This window comes from Nelusetta ayraudi, unplaced genomic scaffold (assembly GCF_046127955.1).
Source record: "Nelusetta ayraudi isolate G7.1 ecotype Tasmania unplaced genomic scaffold, CSIRO-AGI_Nayr_v1 ptg000225l, whole genome shotgun sequence".
Taxonomy (NCBI): Eukaryota; Metazoa; Chordata; class Actinopteri; order Tetraodontiformes; family Monacanthidae; genus Nelusetta; species Nelusetta ayraudi.
The window spans coordinates 324,766-340,000 of NW_027466274.1; the positions used below are offsets into that span (position 1 = coordinate 324,766).

The 15,235-nt window shown below is 53.4% G+C and overlaps 1 protein-coding gene across 1 annotated transcript; it reads left to right on the plus strand.

Moving 5' to 3' along the window:
- The first annotated feature begins 1,283 nt into the window (after positions 1–1,283).
- On the plus strand, positions 1,284–7,056 carry znf704 (zinc finger protein 704). The gene is made up of 2 exons (XM_076016380.1): positions 1,284–1,701; positions 6,709–7,056. Exons 1-2 carry the CDS (start codon positions 1,414–1,416, stop codon positions 6,898–6,900), a joined length of 480 nt encoding a protein of 159 aa, XP_075872495.1. The 5' UTR covers positions 1,284–1,413; the 3' UTR covers positions 6,901–7,056.
- Positions 7,057–15,235: the final 8,179 nt, after the last annotated feature.

Below are 15,235 nucleotides of genomic sequence, written 5' to 3' on the forward strand. Positions count from 1 at the left end.
CATGCGGGTTCTACCCAGAACATTAGAACATCCTGAACAGGTTGCTGTATTCCTGCAATTCAACTGAAAAGGTGAATGTGACATTGTATATAAAGGAGTGATATGCAACTCAATACACTTCCAAGTTTGTATTTCTTTGGATTTTGCTGATCCCAAATGCAGTGCAATGGCAGCGGCGGTTTAAACTCCAGACATGTCTGAAGTCCCCTGGCGCACTGGAACTAGGCTAACCGGGCCTCCAACAACTGGGTTACAGCGCAGGAGCGTCTGTCTGGTCCTGGTTCGCCTCTGTCAGGCCGACAAGCCGCCTTCCTTCTCCCCTCTTTTCTTTCCCTCCAGCAGGGCCGGGCCCCCCATCCCTCCCTCCCTCCTTCTTCTCCTTGCTTCCCCTCTTCGCGCTCTTCCTCTCCAACCCTTGCGTCATTGTTTTGAATGGAGCGTCCTCCCCCGGCTCGCGCCCCCCCCCCCCCCCCCCCCCCCCGCCCCTCCTGTAAGGGAGAATGGGAAGCGGTTGGGGTCTCGTGGAGGCGTGTGCAGCGCCGGCCAATCAGAGGCGGCCGTCGGCGGCGGACCGCACATGTTTACAGGCAGCATTCCGCCGGTCGAGGCCTCCCATTGGTCGGCGCCGCGCAACGGAACTGGAGCGCGAGACGACCGGAGCCGGAGTCGCCGCGGATTCGGCCCGGTTTCCCTCTCTTGGCGTCGCCGCAGGCGCTCGGCAGCGCGAGACGCACCGGTCGGACGCCCGAGAGCTCGACGTCCGGGTCGCGTGGTTGTGCGCTCTCTGGGGGAGGGGGGGTTGGAGGGGGGGAGCGGAGGGGGCCGCCGTTTCGGGCCGGTCGTGCGCGCGACGTCCGCCTCGCTTCCTGCGCGCGCCGAGGCCGCCGCCATGTTTTGCCGCCGCCCGCGGAGCTGCGAGGGAGCAGCAGTGGGGAAAACAAACAGGTCGAACGGAGGAAAATTGTTCGCCGGGTTCTGATGTCGGACGGAGGGTCTGCGACGGCGCGCGAATGAATCCCGGCCACAGCCTCTGCTCTCTACAGGCTGCTCGTTCCCCCCCAACTCGGCCCTTTTTATTACTATTATTGTTCCGCCCCTGCGGTCGGTGCTGCGTTCAAGGACGCCGCTCCGGGAGTTCTGTCGCCCCCTTCGAGTATGTTGCCGCTTTCTAACGTCTTATCCGGGCTGCTGGGGCGCGAGCGCGTCGTCTCCCCGCTGCGGGTTTCCCTCTTCCGAGGCGTCCTTCGCGGGCTTTAATTCGACGGTTCAAGATCTAAAAAAGGAAAAAAAAAAAAAAAAGAAGAAGAAGAAGAAGAAGAAGGAAAGAAAAAGAAAGGAGGTGGGGGAAAAAAAACAAAAACCCGCCGCTGGTGACTCTTGAGTTTGGAAACACGGACGGACGGACGGACGGACATGCATTCGAGGCGCCTGGTGAAGAGGTCGATCCTCGGCAGCCGCGTCTACGCGCCGAGTCCCACGGGGGACGGCGCCCCGGTGACAGGAGTGGTCCAGGCTGTCAAGCAGGACAACAGGGACGTCTCGTCGTCGTCGTCGTCGTCCTGCGGCGCGCGGCGCAGCGTCTACACGGTGCTCCTGCAGGACGGCACCCTCAGGGAGTTCTCCGAGGAGGACATCGCCGCCGCCGGCTTCAACCACAGCGGCCAAGCCGCCAAAGGAGCGCCGCTCAAGTCCAACTTGAAGGTGTGTGTGTGCGTGTGTGTGTGTGTGTGTGTGTGTGCGTGTGCCTCGGCCGGCCGGCAGGCTGCGCTCCACTGTTTTTGTTTTGCAGCGTTTAACCGCTTCCTGCACGCAGCGGCTTGAACCGGTGTCAGCACCACCACCGCCGAGTCCTCCTGCACGGCCCGACCGATCCATCGACCCCGACACCCCCCCCCCCCCCCCACCCCGCAAAAAAAAAAAAAAAAAAAAAAAAAAAAAAAAAAACCCGAACTGCTGCCACGATGCATTTGAGTCGACTGCGTTTTGCAATCAAATGGAGGGCTTGACATCATGACGTTCGGCGACAGCAGATATGTGGGACAAAGGGCTCGAGAGGGCCTGCGCAATGTTTATGTGGACGAGTGTGTGTGTGTGTGTGTGTGTGTGTGTGTGTGTGTGTGTGTGTGAGCCCGAGGAAAACAAACACGCCGTGACTGCAGCGTTTTCAAATGATGCATAAAGCCGGTCCAAGGCGGTTCGGCTTTTCCTCCTCCTCCCCCCCCACCACCCCCCCTCTCTTGTTGTTGTGGTGGCGGCAGGGTCGTGTTATGATTTGGCTTCGCCTTCATTGCAAATTAACTGGGAGCACAATTGCACATTTTGGACGGGTGATTGCCCCCCCCCCCCCCCCCCCCCCATCCTCCCTTCCACTCACGGTCGATGCTTGCGGTGCAATAAAACAGTTACTAACAATTACTGCAGCATAACAAGATCATCATTGTTTCGCAGCAGCAGCAGTAGTCAGTGTGTGCGCGCGTGTGTGTGTGTGTGTGTGTGTGTGTGCTTCCTGTGTGACACCAGGGATAAGATAGATGCTTTTGCAGTGAAATACACCGAATGACCACATCTGAGTGACCTTATTGTCAGCACATCCTGCTGGCATGTTGTGTTGTCACGTGGGTTTTTTTTTTTTTTTAATAGATATGATGAAGAGTTGTCAGCCCGGTTCTTGAATGGAACAGTTGTTTGAGATTGTTGAAGAGTGTGTGTGTGTGTGTGTGTGTGTGTGTGTGTGTGTGTGTGTGTGTCTTTGTGTGTTCTGTGTCCTGTCCTTCTTACAGGACGGGAGTCTGCTTGGGAATGCGCGGCCAAACGCTAGGGTGAATTAATGTCACACTGTGTGTTGGCGTTGCGTGTCCCGTTGTGCTGATGTATTGCCCTCAACACTTTAGGGATGTAATTGCACATCCCGCGTCTTCGGAGCCGTAATGCCAAACAGCCGCTGAGCCGGCCGCCACATGTGTACCGCATGCACTTCTTCTTCTCTCTCTCTCCGTGTCTAACTGTAAACCATAGCGAACGTTTGCGTGCGTTTACAACAACAGCAGCAGCAGCGTTCCGACGCGTAGCCTTCATCGAATAAAGTTTTCTTTGAAGCGTCCCGCGTGAGCTGTGTGCGTGAATGTGAACAGAGAGGGACTTGAAGGACGGGACGGAGAAGGCAAAGTTTGTGCACCCCCCAGCCCCCACAGTTTGACCTTATTATGGGATTTCTGTGCCACTGTGGAGGTGTTGCACGTGCAGCCCGGCCACGGTACCGAGGGCCTGGGCGGCGCTGGACTGTGGAGCTCCAGCGGAGCTCTGTCAACAACAATGGACAAGTCTCTCTCACTCTCTCTCTCTCTCTCTCACTCTCTCTCTCTCTCTCTCTCTCAGCGGCCGCTTCCCACTGAAGTTGTAAACAAGCAATAAAATGGGGAGGGAGGGGCCTGCTGCCAGCGAGCCAGCCAGCTAGTGTGTGTGTGTGTGTGTGTGTGTGTGTGTGTGTGTGTGTGTGTGTGTGTGTGTGTGTGTATTCACATGTGTGCCTGCTGCTCTTTGTGTGTATAGATGTGCTTCTTCTCCCTCCTCCGTCCCCACATGTGCGATTGTGCGTCTCATGAGTTGGAGGCGACGGCCTCACATCTCCAAAGGGGGGGGGGGGGCTTGTTGGCGAGGGCGCACGGCGCCATCCGAGCAGCTGTTGCATGCATCCCCCCCCCCTCTCCCCCCCCAGTATAGTGGACACCCCCGGGTTGGCACTGGCCTCCAAAGAATCTGGATGCTTGGCACGTTGGCCCGGAATGCCAAACCAAATGCCCCCCCGCCACTTGTTGACTTGTTGGTTTTGTGTGTGAGTGTGTGAGAAATGTCACCTGAGCCCTCGCTGTCTCCAACGCAAACAAAGACGTTGTTGTAGTTGTTTTGATGTTGCTGTTGTTGTTGTTGTTTTTGTGGGTTCCTCTTGGTGTCTGCTTGGCTGTGTGTGTGCGTCTAGCGGCCGCAGTCAGGAGGTTTGCACTCCACGTCACTTCAAGCCGTTTTCGTGTTCCGATGGGCAAAGATGACAGGAAGTGACCGAGTGCAAGCGGTCCAAACCCGTAGTGTCGTCCGATCACTCAAACCACCTGGGGGAGGTGGTTCTGACGCATAGCATAGCATAGCATAGCATAGCATTCCTCACGGACGTGTGAGCACAATGTGAGCTCAGTCCACATTAAGGACCGCCTACTCCGTGTGCGTACTTGGTCGGGGGCGCCCCGCCTCCCGGCGTCGTCATTATAAAGTTACAAACAAGAAGCCAAAACAAATCATTTTTGTTGGACTCTTTTATTAGCATGCTAATACATTTCATTCCATTAGCATTAGCGTATTTTGTCAGCGGAGCAGCGGTCGCAGTTTCCCCACATATGAGATTGAATGTGCGACGTTGCATCCGAAAATAAAGTCATCGCCACTCTGTCCCACCAGTCGTTACTGCTGGTTCTGATCCATACCAGCTGCAGTAGAATTAAAACCAGTGACTCGATGTAGTCCGCAAACAGGAAGTTGATTCTTATTGGTTTTCAGGTGAAACTAGCCCTAGTTTTAAGCTTTACTGCCCCTAGTGGTTAAAAATGCACTGATGCCATCACAAGTGGCACGCTGGAGACGCATGCTAATGCTAATGCTAATGCTACGTGCCAACAGATGCTTCAAGATGCGTACTCAACAGGAAGTTGATTCTTATTCGTTTTCAGGGGAAAACGAAGCCATGGCTGGAGCTGGGGTGGAGCTGGGGTGGAGCTGGGGTGGAGCTGCGGTGGAGCTGGTGGACGGCAGCCCAGCGACTCTTTGTCCTGGCCTGCTTATTCCAGGCCAGCCCTCGCAGGCCTGTCCTCATTGGTTGGCTGAGCATCATCAGCGTCAGGCTCAGTGGTCACGGGGTCAAGTCTGCCTGTGATGACAAACGAGCGACGTCTTGGAGCGTGTGTGTGTGTGTGTGTGTGTGTGTGTGTGTGTGTGTGTGTGTGTGTGTGTGTGTGTGTGTGTGTGTGTGTGTGTGTGTGTGTTCCCTCTTGTGATGTATTATTGTTGCTGTTCCCTTTTTTTCTCTCCCGTTTTGTTTACGTGCGTCTCCTTTAAAACTATGTATGGCTCCATAAGAAGAAGAAGAAGAAGAAGAAGAAGAAGAAGAAGAAGAAGAAGAAGCCGTTTTGCATGCAGAACAACTTCCTCATGTATACGACGCAGCCATTCAGACGCAGACTTCAAGGGAATTGCACAGCCATACGAAACATAAAGATGCTCTTCAACCAATCAGAATAAAGAAAAGAATAACTTGGTCGTGTTTCACCATTGAGCTCCTGATTTCTACATCAGCGGTGGAGCCGGAGCTCGGCCTTGATGTCTTGAGTTGCACTGTGCACTGTGCACGGTTACCACAGAGTCCATGTGGAGGAATTATTCCTCTTCGTTGCGGTCGTTGTTTCGTGTTTCAGTCGCGCGGCTTCAGGCCTGGACGACTGGACGCTTCGTTCTTGGACTTGTTGCATAGTTTGGAGTTTGCAGAAAAAGAGAGCGATGATGATCGTGAACGGTGGGCGGAGCCAACAGAAGTGAATCTATCTCCGAGGAGCACGTCAGCTAACGTCACGCCAACATCACCACTCCGGCTTGAATTCCGTCTTATTTTTTCCCCAGCTCTATGCTTGGCCCACAAAAAAGAAAAGAGAGAGAGGAGTTCTTCTTCTCCTGCACTCCTGCCTGCGTGATTCATCTTGTTGTTTGACTCAGGACGCTCCGTCGCCACGCATTCCGTGCGCCGCCGAGCGCCGCCGAGCGCTCCAACAACCAGCGGCGACACTGGATGCTGATTTCACACATTCTTCTCTGCCTCATTAATCCAAGTAAATGATTCTCCTCAGGTGTGTGTGTGTGTGTGTGTGTGTGTGTGTGTGTGTGTGTGTGTGTGTGTGACGTGGGCACAGTTGGCCTGTCCTCACAGCAGAGTCTGGTCGTGTTACTGTGTTTGCAGATAATGATCTCACACACACACACACACACGCACACACACATGCACACGCACACACACACTGCAGCCTGCTTGTCATACCACTCAACGCTCTGTTGACTCAGGCGGCCATGTGTGCCACTGTGGCTGTGTTTTTGCCTTTTTTTTTTTCCCCTCTTCAAAGTGTGTGTGAGTGTAGGCCTGTCAGCCTGTGTGTGTGTGTGTGTGTGTGTGTGTGTGTGTGTGTGTGTAGGGGACGCGCAGGTATTCATGCGTAGAGGCATTCATGGCTGTTGTGTAAGAGGGCTTTTTTCCTCCTGCACTCTACAGGTAGGCGTTCCCAGAGTGCTGTGCTGGGAGAGGAGCAGAGAGACGTCTTTTCATGTCTAACTGGGTGTCAGTGAGGTGCTGTTGTGGTGGAATCCAATCAGAAACCGAGCTGAAGCAGTGCACTGACAGTGGAGAGGACCAGTGAAAAATAAAAGTTGATCATATTTAGAAAATGTGTCATTTTTTTTTTTAGAAAGGCTGCTCTCTCTTTTCCCCTCAACCCTTCCTTCCTTCCTTCCTTCCTCCCTTCCTTCCTTCCTTCGTTCCTTCCTTCCTTCCTTCCTTCCTTCCTTCCTCCCTTCCTTCCTTCCTTCCTTCCTTCCTTCCTTCCTTCCTTCCTTCCGCCCTCTTGAAATATTGCATCCAAAGAAATCCTCTTCAGGAGCTTTTCCCCCTGTCGTCGGCAGGTCTCCAGCAACGGAGCCCCCGACAGCCATAAGGTGGAGGGCTTCGCCCACAGTCCGGAGGCGGCGGAGGAGCATCGCACGGCGGTGGACGGCAGGCGGGCCGGCCGGGACCCCGACGCCCGCTCAGTGTCCCTGCTGGAGCAGAAACGCAAAGTGGTCTCGTCCAGCATCGATGTCCCCCACGCACGGTAGGCCAGTCTGTCCGTCTGTCCGTCCGTCCGTCCGTCTGTCTGTCTGTCTGTCTGTCCGTCTGTCTGTCTGTCTGTCTGTCTGTCTGCCAGTCTGTCTGTCTGTCTGTCTGTCTGTCTGTCTGTCTGCCAGTCTGTCTGTCTGCCAGCCTGTCTGTCTGCCAGTCTGTCTGTCTGTCTGTCTGTCTGTCTGCCAGCCAGTCTGTCTGTCTCTCTGTCTGTCTGTCTGCCAGTCTGAAAGAACAGAATCCTATTGAAAGATGATGAACACGCCAGCCCTCTGACAGCCAGGGTCTGATGCGTGTCCACAGGCTGTTTGGCTGCACTTCATACGTGCAAAGTTCACTGAAAGTTTACGGCATAAATGTGTCACTTCATAAATGGGCCACGAGCGAGATTGAACCCCAAAGCCAATTTTGGTCGGCCCGGCGAGTGGAGTTTGGTGGTAGCAGAGCGTCGCTTATGTTTATGACATGTATTATTTATTTTATTTTTATTTTTTTTTTAAATTTTTAATCTGCATTCTCTGCTGTAGCCTTAAGTTGCTCGAATGAAGCAATTTTGTTAATGGAACGCCAGTGGTGGTGTTTTTTTCCCGTTGTGGAGTTACGCAACAGGAAACGCTGGCTGATGAGAGGAGGTGATGTTGGGTTATTAGCATTAGCCGCTCGCTAGCCCCGGGGGAAAACCTTTTTGACAGGTGGAGTTCCGAAGGTTGACAAGAGGGTCCGGAGCAGAAGCAGATGGGCGGAGCGTGTTGGTGACCCATGTCATAGGAGGGGAAGAACATACATGATGGGATATCGTGCTGGGGAAGCGTGTGCTCGAATGTCGTCAAAGTTAAAGCGCACAGGAGCGTTGCAACAGAACGCTCAGCAGGTATTCAGCACTTTATCCAGGTGACTGTGAAAAGACTGAAAAAGTGAACAAACTACAGAGAATTTACCACTCACTCACCGTTAATATCATTTCTTCAAGTTTGATGGGCCGGATTAAAAAGCTTCACGGGCCGCATATGGGCCCCCCCCCCCCCTTGGGCCGTAGTTTGCCCACGTTGACCCTCCTGTTTTAAACGTCGCCCCCTGCAGGAAACACAGTGACTGTCATGTCGAGATAATAGCCGCGGTTCTTCCCCTGACATTAAGTCCACCGTGGGCCCAATTAAACATTTATAGGCGACGATAAAAAAAAAAGAAAAGAAAAACAAACAACGGCGTCTCTCACCGTAGAATGTGAACCACTGATTCTGTCCCAAGCGCCGCGCTTTGATTGAGTGTCGCTCCTCATTGGCCGTCCTCTGGCCGCCGCCGCTGCCGTCCAATCGATGACGGCTTCCTAAAAAGTACAGTAAATATCCGCCGCCGGAGCAGCTTTATTGACCCCCCCCAATAGTTATTTGCTGATGAATCATTGATTGCGTCCCTGTGGTAAAATTAATTCAATTAAAAAATCCTTTTTAATTGAATTCACCGAATAGATTACAGTGAAGTTTTACACCTGTGTGATATCGTGTGTGTGTGTGTGTGTGTGTGGAGAGGGGCTTATTATTGCTTCATCTCTTTGTCTTTGTTGACTTTGTCACCTGGACGATGCTGATGATCGCTGCGTGAATCTACTTCCTGTCACTCCGCTTCATAGCAACAACGCCCCAGGAAGTAAAGAAAATACCCTCATCATCATCATCATCACAGGCTGCCCTGCACCAAACATTATAAAAGCTGTTTATCTCTACGGTCAACTTGACGACTGTATATTCCGTACATGTTGCTTCCTAGGGCTCAACCGTTATGGAAAATAATCCAATTGTGATTTTTTTTTTTCCTCAATATTGTGATTGCGATTTAATTTGTGATTATATATATATTTTTTTTTATCTTTCTCTCATGTATTTTTCCACAAACAAACCAAAAATGATATGTATTATAATAAACATATCAGATTTATTATACACAAATTGTTCTTTCTTTTTTTTTTTTACAGGCTAGGCTAATGTTAAGCTACATGAAGCATGAATTAATATGAGAGAGCCTTTATTTATCTACCGGTGTTTCTGTTTTTTTTTTGTTTTTTTTCCCGAGACATTTTAATCGGGCTCAGAATGATTTTGTTTGTAGGTCCGCACAAAGCACGAAGCAGCGACGGCTTCATTCAACCGATGCTAACGCGCTAGCGCCGTTAAAACCGCTATAAGGCGCGAACGTACGAGGCAGCGGTTCACTGCCAGCCAACACAACTCCCACTGTTGTGCTCCTTGGCGCTTCGGTAGTTCGTTCCCGGCACTGTTTTTGCTAAACTACGACCACTAGGTGGTGTCATTATATTATGACCGCCTTCACGCGGGCCGGACAGAGACACGCAGCGGGCCCGGATGTGGCCCGCGGGCCGTAGTTTGGGGACCCCCTGCCATAGTGTGCATACTGCAGCTGAACCAACTACACCTGGATAGTTCACTCAGTGTAGTTTCATACGCTTCTGTCTGTTTAAAACGTAATGTCTGGAAACTACAATCAAGATGAGCGGCTGACTCTCCATTCCTCACTTTGCAGTTTTGTTTGTTTGTTTATTTTTGTATACATTAAACAACCAAACAAACCAAACAAACAGCTTGGGCTTCCCCCTCTGCATTCAGAGGGAATGGAAGGTTTCTCCAAGTCGGCTCCTCTTTCGACTCCCTCTTTCATTCATTTATCCCGACATCGTTCAATTAGCCGCTGGCTGCGGAGGCTCTGGGCAAACATTCGAAGCACAAGTCAAAGTCACATTCAAATGTTTCAATTTTAGCCCACCACGCGGTGAAGGAGGAGGAGGAGGAGAAGGAGGAGGAGAGAGAGAGAGAGAGAAAAATAGAAGGGGGGGGGGGAAAGCGTAGCGGGCCGCTCCTCACCCTCTCAGCAGAGTTCCCTGTCGTGACCTCTTCAAGGCACATGGCCATTATTGCCTTGGAGATAAGGATCCCCGTCCTGGGCACACCTAGGCCAGTTTTCATTGGCCCTCTGGAAGCAGCAAAGAGAGCGCAGCCACCGCCACCGCCAGTGGCCCAAGGATTTCTCTTATCTGCAGCGCGACTGGCGAGGGCTGGAGGAGCAGCGGGTGGGGGGCTGGGGGGAGGGGGGGGCGGGGTTGTGAGGAGTCAAAGGAGTGGAAGGTAATATATGTGGCTGATGGTTGGTGGAGGTGGAGGTGATGGTGAGGAGGAGAAGGTGTGAGGATGATGATGAGGATGATGGTGAGGATGATGATGATGAGGATGATGGTGAGGATGAGGAGGAGAAGGTGTGAGGATGCCTCTGGATTCCACTCTTCAGAGGAGTCTGACCTTGGGGTTGTTCATGGCGCTGCGGCCTCTCCGGCTGTTTGATGGCTCTGCAGGTCCTCCACGAACCCACATAGACACCACCTACACCTACACCACCACCACTACCTCCACCTCCACCACTTACACCTACACCTCCACCACCTCCACCACCTCCACCTACACCTCCACCACCTACACCACCTCCACCACCTCCACCTACACCGACACTTACACCTCCACCACCACCACCACCTCCACCTACACCTCCACCACCTACACCTCCACCCCTCCACCTCCACCACCACCACCACCTCCTGCTGCAGGAGCCGCTGGAGTCGCCCCGCCATGCCTCGCCTCACCGGCAACCATTGGGGAAGTAGAGGAGGAGGAGGAGGAGGGGGGGGGGTGACATCGTGACTTATGGATTTTAGACCTGGGGGGGTGGGGGAGGGGGGGGAGTCGGAGGCGTTCCGTGTAGCTACACTCTCCGGTTTTGTTAGCGGCTCCGTCTCTCATGACTTTATTGAGTCGCCCGCATTTATCGTATTTGTTTGTTTGCGGCGGCACATCGAGCGCCGCTGCCACTGCCAGAGTCCCAGAGTCGATCGTTGCCGTTTAATTATCGGCTCACTCGCTGTGTTTCCACGACTCCTGCAAGAGAAAAGAGAACGCTTCTCTTAGAGAACTTCCTTTGTGCTTTCAGTTGAGCCAAAACAAAGCAAAACAAAACATTTTCTAAATGTTAAGACACATCGACGTCTTGTCAGAGGGTCGGGTTCGGCTGCCGGGCCTCCTGCTCCTCCTCCTGCTCCTCCTGCTGCCTCCTGCTCCTCCTGCTCCTCCTCCTGCTCCTCCTCCTGCTCCTGCTGCCTCCTGCTCCTCCTGCTCCTCCTCCTGCTCCTGCTCCTCCTCCTCCTCCTCCTGCTCCTGCTGCCTCCTGCTCCTCCTGCTCCTCCTGCTCCTCCTCCTGCTCCTGCTCCTCCTCCTCCTGCTCCTGCTGCCTCCTGCTCCTCCTCCTGCTCCTCCTGCTCCTGCTCCTGCTCCTGCTGCCTCCTCCTCCTCCTCCTCCTCCTACTCCTCCTATCCCTCCTCGTCGTCCTCCTCCTCCTGCTCCTCCTGCTCCTGCTCCTCCTGCTCCTCCTGCTCCTCCTCCTGCTCCTGCTCCTGCTGCCTCCTGCTCCTCCTCCTCCTACTCCTCCTGCTCCTGCTCCTGCTGCCTCCTCCTCCTCCTGCTCCTCCTCCTCCTACTCCTCCTATCCCTCCTCGTCGTCCTCCTCCTCCTGCTCCTCCTGCTCCTGTTCCTCCTGCTCCTGCTCCTCCTCTTCCTATCCTCCTCCTCCTCCTCCATCTCCTCCTCCCCCTCCCCCTCCTATCCCCTCCTCCTCCTCCTCCTCCTGCTCCTCCTCCTGCTGCTCCTCCTCCTCCTGCTCCTCCTCCTCCTCCTCCTGCTCCTGCTGCCTCCTCCTCCTGCTCCTCTCCTCCTGCTCCTCCTCTTCCTATCCTCCTCCTCCTCCTGCTCCTCCTCCTCCCCCTCCTATCCCTCCTCCTCCTCCTGCTCCTGCTGCCTCCTGCTCCTCCTGCTCCTCCTCCTGCTCCTGCTCCTCCTCCTCCTCCTCCTGCTCCTGCTGCCTCCTGCTCCTCCTGCTCCTCCTGCTCCTCCTCCTGCTCCTGCTCCTCCTCCTCCTGCTCCTGCTGCCTCCTGCTCCTCCTCCTCCTCCTCCTGCTGCCTCCTGCTCCTCCTGCTCCTCCTCCTGCTCCTCCTCCTCCTCCTCCTGCTCCTCCTGCTCCTGCTCCTCCTCTTCCTATCCTCCTCCTCCTCCTGCTCCTCCTGCTCCTGCTCCTCCTCTTCCTATCCTCCTCCTCCTCCTCCATCTCCTCCTCCTCCTCCTCCTATCCCTCCTCGTCCTCCTCCTGCTCCTGCTCCTGTTCCTCCTCCTCCTCCTGCTCCTCCTCCTCCTCCATCTCCTCCTCCTCCCCCTCCTATCCCTCCTCGTCCTCCTCCTACTCCTCCTATCCCTCCTCCTCCTCCTCCTCCTGCTCCTCCTCCTGCTCCTCCTGCCTCCCAGGGCATAATGTTTTTCTGCGAGCAGGAAGCAGCCAATTGTAACCGGAGCTGGGCGGGGGGGGCGGGGGGGGGGGGGGATGGCTCGGCTCCTGACAAATGGGATTCGGGAGGCTAATTGCTGGCAGGGAAAGCCGGGAATGACCTCCGTCGAGAGGGAGCGGGAGAGAGAGAGAGCTCGGCTTATTATGGCGAAACAACTAATGGGATGGCCTCAGAGCCCCCGCCCCCCTCACTCAGCCCCCCCACCTCCAGAACTCCGCCTTGTTTTGTCCGTCCCCCGACGCTGAAAGTTGTGCACGTTTCTAAAGAAAAGAAAAAGAAAAAAAGAAAAAAGTCTCTCGGCGCCGCCGTGCACAGTTGACACCGCTGCTGCGTGTTCTGCGGCGGGCCGTGCACGTCGGACCGTGTGTTTCTGCACTCAGGACTCAGACGTGGATCGGCGCCAAAAAAAACACAAAAAAAACTTCCAAACAACGAAAAAAAAAACCCCGCCAACACATTGACCAATGAGATTCCGACCCCTCCGTGGCCTCCCAGCGTCACTTTCTCTCCTTTGTGGCAAAGCGGCCGATATTTATTCCTGCGCCACAATGTGTCTGGAGTTTCAAAACAAGCAGCGGGAGTGGGAGGGGTTGGGAGGGGTTGGGAGGGGGGGGGGGGCGGAGGGGGGCGTGTTCACAGACAGAGAGAGATGTTCAGCGTTTGCCAAAGAAAATAGTTTTGCCGGTTTGGATGCCAGTGGAATTAAGAAACCATGTGATTAACATCTGAAAAGGCAAGCCCCTCCCCTCCACCACCACCACCCCTCCCCTCTCTCCCTCTCTTCTGTTTCTCTCTCTCTCTCTCTCTCTCTCCCTCCTGGCCCATTCACGTCTCACTCTCCCAGACTTGTGCTGTTATCTGATTGAGCGCCCAGGGGTTTTTTTTTTTGTTTTGTTTTTGTTTTTTTCAGTTTTCCCTGGAACCAGTTTTCCGGCTGCGGCTCAAACTGCATCAGGCGCTCAGGACGCCGAACCTGCGAAATAACTTGTTGTTTTGCTCATTTTGTGGTCGTTGCTCAGGGTCTTGCTTTTCCAGCGTCATCGTCATAAGTTTTCACTTCCTCCTACTCCTTTCCCCAACATGAATAATATTATTTGAATGGATATTTCACTGGTGTTTGTTTACGTATCCTATTTTTTTTTATTATTATTTATTTATTTCCTTTCATGTTCGAAATCAATCAATCAATCAATCAATCAATCAATCAATCAATCAATCAATCCAATCAAATCAAATGAAATGACCGCTGCAGGACGGCCAGCAAATTCATCACCGCCTGCGTCCTCCGAGACGAGCGGCAAACCAAAAACAGAAACTCCCCGCACGGTCAAAAGTAAAAGCCGCTTCCTTCCAGCGGACGGTGAAAAGCGGGGCGAGCGGCTGATTGGATGAACTGGCGCTGACTCCTGACCCGCTGCTGCTGCTGCTGCTGCTGCTGAGGAAATCCTTCAGAGTTCTTTTTAATCTGGGGCCTGAGAACAGCTGCCGGGGTACCAGAGGCCAGGTCGGAGCCACTGTGCTCATATGTGGGCGTCAGGTGTGTCTCTCACCCCCCCCCCCAGTTCAGTCACTGATGTTAACGATGGCTGGAACAACAATAGCAGACGAGCTGAACTTGGAGGGCTGATAATCAGACGGCCTCTCAGCAGCAGCAGCAGCAGCATCCTGTGAAGCTGCCCTCTATGATGGTAACCCAAAAAACCCAATGACATCTTTTTTGTGTGTAATATGGATGAATGCAAAAAAGAAGGAACCGAGTTTCTTCTTTTTTTTTTTTTTTTTTTTTAAAAAGTGTGATTTTCATGTGTGAATGGTTTCCTTGCAGGGCCGCCTTATTAAACCTAAGGGCTTCAATTTCACCTCCATATATTTTGCTTCCTTCTGAGCCTCCCTGGGTGTCTCCCTGGGCTGCAGCCGCCTCTCTCTGAATCCCTGATGGTGGAAAGGTTTCGCGTCTCACGCTCTCCTTCAGATTGATGGCACGCAGGCCAATCAAAGGCAGCGCTGATGGTCCTCGTATTGAGGCTCAGCCTGTGCCTTCTGCAGGTCTCTGTCTTTGCACGCTCAGAATGTGTGCCGGTTGGGGAAGGGCAACGTTTTGTTGGTCGGTTGCTCTTTAATCCTGACGTTGGACATCAAGACCGCCTCGGTCAGCCACAGGTGCTGTTTGAGTCTTCATGTTCTTCGTAAAATGCCCCCAGTTCCATGTCTTTTGGTCCTCTAGAGTATTTTCTGGATTTTGGCCATTGTGACGTCACAAAGGGCTGACAAACGCAACTCTCTCAAAAAAAGAAAAGAAAAGGACGGGCCTTTCTTTTACCGCATGCGTGTTAATGTTGGAAAACACAGACCAACTGAATTTGTATTTGTATTTAAAAAAAAAAAAAATCTTACAGTGGAAAGTAAGAAAGTATTGAAATATACCCCCCACCCCCACCCCACCTCCCCCGGCCTCCCTCTCCCTAATTATTATTTCAGTGCTTGCAGTGGAGTTGACTGGTGTGTAACTTTCATTCCGCAGCCATGAGCAAGACTCTATTTGCAAGTCTCTGAAGTGGTAAATAAACACAAGGCGGGGGCAGCGGCGGGGGGGGGCGGGCGGCTCCGCCGGAGTTCTGAGGAGTCTTTACGGCCGTCAGGGGAGATCGGGGCAGAATGTGTCAGGCTGACAGCGCCAATGTCACAAATCAGCAGACCAATCAATCCACAGCCTCGCAGCCAAACAACGCCACCAGTATGCTAATTTCCCCTACATTTATTTTTTTTTTAGTATCTGTAAGGTTGTGTTTTGTTGTGTTGTGTTGTGTTTTTTTTGGTCCAATAATCCCCTGGCCTGACTGAGATCTATAACGCACGCACGGTGAAAAAGCCTCGAAGCCTCGAAGCCTCGAAGCCTCGAAGCCTCTGCCTGCGCTGGAGTGACAGCGGCCTGGCCGG